At 31.8% G+C, this 4,740-nt stretch overlaps 2 protein-coding genes across 2 annotated transcripts in view; one reads left to right on the forward strand and one right to left on the reverse strand.

Annotated features, from left to right (window-relative positions):
• LOC112904513 (acyl-CoA Delta(11) desaturase-like) overlaps positions 1-4,468 on the forward strand; it is an 11,773-nt gene extending 7,305 nt beyond the window's left edge. The window contains exons 2-3 of the mRNA XM_025974653.1: positions 3,487-3,703; positions 4,275-4,468. Coding sequence (XP_025830438.1) covers positions 3,496-3,703; positions 4,275-4,453 — 387 coding nt within the window. The 5' untranslated portion in view covers positions 3,487-3,495 and the 3' untranslated portion in view covers positions 4,454-4,468. The remainder of the gene's footprint in view (positions 1-3,486; positions 3,704-4,274) is intronic.
• The window catches only part of LOC108738777 (acyl-CoA Delta(11) desaturase), a 10,173-nt gene continuing 6,362 nt past the window's right edge, over positions 930-4,740 (reverse strand). The window contains exons 3-5 of the mRNA XM_025974650.1: positions 1,985-2,190; positions 1,516-1,701; positions 930-1,448 (exon numbers count right to left, since the gene is read on the reverse strand). Of these exons, the coding sequence (XP_025830435.1) occupies positions 1,136-1,448; positions 1,516-1,701; positions 1,985-2,190 (705 nt within the window). The 3' untranslated portion in view covers positions 930-1,135. The remainder of the gene's footprint in view (positions 1,449-1,515; positions 1,702-1,984; positions 2,191-4,740) is intronic.

Below are 4,740 nucleotides of genomic sequence, written 5' to 3' on the forward strand. Positions count from 1 at the left end.
AAGTAATTGTTGGAGAATAAAAACGCCACAGCTTCTATTCCATCTGCCTTTTCCACCCCTACTATCTATTCTTGAAGTGGATCTTCCACCTGACTCTCCCGTTTTGTACCAAAGTGTAGATAGGAGCAAATCTTACAATTAAAATAAATTATCACGTATTTCAAATTATCAATTCTATTTGATGTTATCGTTCTTTAGAGCAATAAAAAAAAAATAAACGGATTTTTTGTATTGGCTACGTTTGATAACATTGTCAAAGGTTGAGAGCTTAAAAATTGCATTAGCCAGACTGGAAAGTCACTTTACTGTACGTTGAATGTCATCTTCGAGTAAGATCATCTCGAAAACTCGTGACAGTAGATGATATCGTATTGAAAAGTTGACCTTCAAGAATGCATGGCAAACTGATAAATGGTTTAGTGCAATTCGCGTGAAACATTTGTAATTTCGATATGTCTCAACCCACTTATTATAAAAGCAAAACAAAAACGATAAAAAAACGATTAATTAAACCAATCTATTTAAAAATGAAACTGTTTATGAAGGATATGCGTGTGAGGTCTTTATGTAAAGATGTAACTATATTTTTAGGCACTGTTCACTCGTCCTGTTTAATATTTAATATTTTGAATGCAAATGTGAATGTGTTTGTTTGTTACCATTTTACGCCATAAGGACTTAACCGATCATTATGAAGATTTGTACATACATTGTAAAGGGGGCATAAAAGGATATAGCTACCTTTTATCCAGAAAAAACTGTTCCCTAGGGATAGAAAAAAATAGTTTTATGTGGTCATTGGTGATCTTTGACATGAAGTTAGAAAATCAACGAGAGCGAACCCGGGGGTAAAACCCATCATGAAATGTTTTTTCAGAACGTTCCCGAACGATAAATAATTAATCCCGGCTTGTAATAAATAAATGTAGTTTAACATGTACCAATATGGTACCATTTTGTTGGTACTAATATTTTTTTAATACAAAAAACAAATTGGAATTACACTAGTTTTCAACAATAATAACAATAAACACAAAATTAAAAAAAACATTAAAAATTAATTACTTAGGTCTACTAGTAGAGAAATTGTTATTGTTCCTAAAATCTATTATTACATCAATTATCTATAAGATGATTATAAAAATTTTTTGGGCTCCAAAACGTGCTCGTCAGATAGGGGTTGATTTTCTGCAACCTCTTTTAAAACGTCTGGTAATTTTTTACCCGTTTCCACTGATAATGCTAAGGCTTTCCGTACACCGTCACTATCGATTGTTTTTAGATTGTAAGCCCAACCTAAAGCAGCAAAAATACGAATGAATGCCGTAGTGCAACCATTAGCGTAGCCACCGAATTCTGTCGTTCTGTAATCCCACGGGGCTATATAATGGTACTGGGGCCAGTAGCTTTTTGTTATGAAAAAGACAATGTTACTGTCTGGCGGATTCCTATGGAAAAAAATAAATAAATATGATTTGTTTTATGGATTTTGTATCTAATAATAATTTTATTTACTTTTCATCTTTTTGTAAGCCCCAAAGTCTGGATCCGCTGTGGATAAACCACGCAAAGTTTTGGGTAAGGCCATACCTTAGAGCTCCAGCCACAAACAGTGTGCAAAAGAAGTTCTCATTCCAGTATTCTATTGGGGTATTTAGGGGTAGTACTATACTTACAATAATAAAAATTAACCAGTAGAACCTAAAAATGGTAACGATTTATTGATATTGGTTTTGAGTTCCCGTATTTGATCCCGGGATTGTTTCGAGATTTTACCTAAACAATGTGCCCACAGAATTTCAGAAATGGTCCCGAACCCTTAAAAATTCCCTAATTTATGATTACGTCATGAACACACTTCATTACCGAACATGAAACCTCTGTTAATGCAACAAAATGGCGATACAGGTAAATTCCCCAAAACAACTAATGGATTTACTGGCTTTTGACTTTATTTTAGTGTAGAATACTATCTAAAACTTACTTCTTTTGGAACATAACGACATTATCCTTTTCGATATCTGACATGTCAACTTCGTTTAAAAGTTTTTCGTGTGTGGCACTTGGACGTTTCAGTAAACCTTTGATGTGAGCGTACCAAAATCCTCTGCTAGGGTTGAAAGGGTCTTTCTCAGTAGCGAAATATTTGTGGTGAAGTCTATGCACCCTTACCCAGTCATAAATTGTTCCCTAAAACGATTAGGAAATAATTTACTGTACGTAGTACTAATTTATAAATGATGCTTTGAAATAATCCGACAATCCTACATTCAAAATTGAGTTGAGTGAGTCTTTTTGATATTATTCTCTTTATGTTAGGGTGGTAGCCAGGGTTGAACCTGCTCTGGAAAATTGTAAGCCTGCTTTAGTCGCAAATGTCAAATTTGATCCTTATTGTAGCAGAAAAAGCGTCGATTACAAAGAATTTTTTTGTATATATAATTAAAGACTAAATTACATAATAAAATAACTCATTTCTGTTATTATCTGANAAATAAATAATAATAAAACGTGGTTTTTGCTACTTACATGATTTTTTTTCCAAATAACAGTTTTTCCGTTGTATATAAAAAAAATAAACACTATAAAGCCGCACTTTTGAGATACAATTCATTTAAAAATATTTCAAAAAGATAATTTATTGCTTGCGTACAGAAAATAAAGGTCGTATCGGAGATTCAAATTATGCTGAAGGTCAAAATAATGTTATCACTGCACGGTCGAGATAGTTGTTACAATAATTGAATTTTTATCTGGTCAAAGGGGTCATCTGCCACGCGAATGGGCATATTTTATTGTAATTTTCCTACACATTTTATCAGTATCTTGTGATTTATTATTCAATTATTCGCACCATTTATTCACTATAAATTTATTTTTTCAGATATTTGTATTCCGAACTTACAAAAGTAAAAAAATTCCTTTTAATCGGAAATAAATATCAATATCATTAGCCAGATTGTTTGAAAATATACAAAACTTAATAAAGCCAAAAAAGTTTTTTTATAATTTTGTTTGCGTAACTAATATAAGTATCTAAATTCAACCAAGTTGCTTTCAAATCAAATAATATACATTTCACATCAACTTAAGACACTTTAAAACAATTACAGTCACGAAACTGTTACAACTGGAACAATTCGGAAATATTCGCATGTATTCGACAGCCCTGATTGTATTATCGGCTGATACAACACATCTTTTTACTTATGTAATTATTTCCTATAAAATAAAAATTGATACAATTGTTTAAATCGAAGCAATATCGGGGTTAAAAGTACTTTATTTATTTGAAAAACTACAGCCGACGTTTCGGCCAGGTTGTTGGGCTAACTGAATAAAACTAGCCTTGAGGAAGTCCGACAACCTACTGGGCGAAACGTCGGCTGTGGTTTTTGAAATCAAAATGCCTTTTTGTTGATATCAATCATACCATACGCACATGATTTAAATTTTCGGTGTGACAAAACAAATTTTTTATTAAAGATCTACAAAATGTCTCCAAATATTGATTCCGCAACGGGGGTGCTGCATGAAACTGATGAAGAAATTTTAGTCGAAAACCCGATTTGGAAGGAGCCCGACGGCAGAAAGGCGAAGTTAGTTTGGAGAAATGTAATTATTTTTGCTTACCTTCATTTAGCTGGATTATACGGAGCTTATTTAATGCTGACTTCTGCTAAATGGGCAACATGTATATGGGGTAAGTTTTGAATACTTCAAATTGATTTTTACTTCCGCCGATCCTTGGTGAAACGTTTTGAATTTAGTTAACTTAATTTTTTCAAAGACTAGCCGCAATATTAAAATTAAAAAATAATATTGTTTCTTAAATTAGAATGAAAATTGTATAAAAACTTACAAATGATGTAAGTAATAGTTTTTTAAACAAAAATATGACGTAAATAATTGTGTATTACGTATTTTTCTGTTACCAATTACGATATTTATTATCTGATACAAACGGTTATTGTTTCGTAATTTGTATCTTACATATTTAAATATTGTTGAAATTACTGTCATTTTCGTTTCGTCATGATAAAAATAATATAGGATAATAATTAGGATAGGCTTCTATTACATTTTTTTTTTGTTTTTGAAATTAAATAACTAATGCAATACAGTTTTTGTTATTAATTATATTATTCTTTGCACAATTGTAGCTATTGTGGCTCCTTCGTTGTTATTAATTCTTTGGATACATTGCGTAGAATAATAATTGCAAAAACAATGCCGCAATTTGTTCCACGTTTACATATGTTTTTTTTTTCCAGCTTATATATTATACACTTGCGGAGGCCTGGGGGTCACTGCGGGTGCACATAGACTTTGGGCACACAGATCTTACAAAGCCAAATGGCCCTTGCGTCTTATGCTCACAACTTTCAACACTCTCGCATTTCAGGTAATAGCAACAAATATTATATATATATATACAGGGTGTTCCATCTAAGGCGGCTTTGACTCACTTAACTCTTTTGTTATACCATTAATAAAAAAATTCTTTTATAAAACTAGTCCGGAATGATGTGGTTCATATACAGAAAATATTTTCAGTTATATAGCGTGTTCTGTTTCTTCTGGATGTTACCCATATTAAAAGATACCGTTCGATACAAAATCAATAGTACTTTCTACTGATACAAGGTTGTAAATATTTATCTCTAACAATTTTCCAGAAAAAAATTATTATTTTCGTGAAAAACTTTCGCGAAGTATACTTCGTTTACTTTCTGTAGC

Source organism: Agrilus planipennis, unplaced genomic scaffold (genome assembly GCF_000699045.2).
Source record: "Agrilus planipennis isolate EAB-ADULT unplaced genomic scaffold, Apla_2.0 scaffold197, whole genome shotgun sequence".
Lineage (NCBI taxonomy): Eukaryota > Metazoa > Arthropoda > Insecta > Coleoptera > Buprestidae > Agrilus > Agrilus planipennis.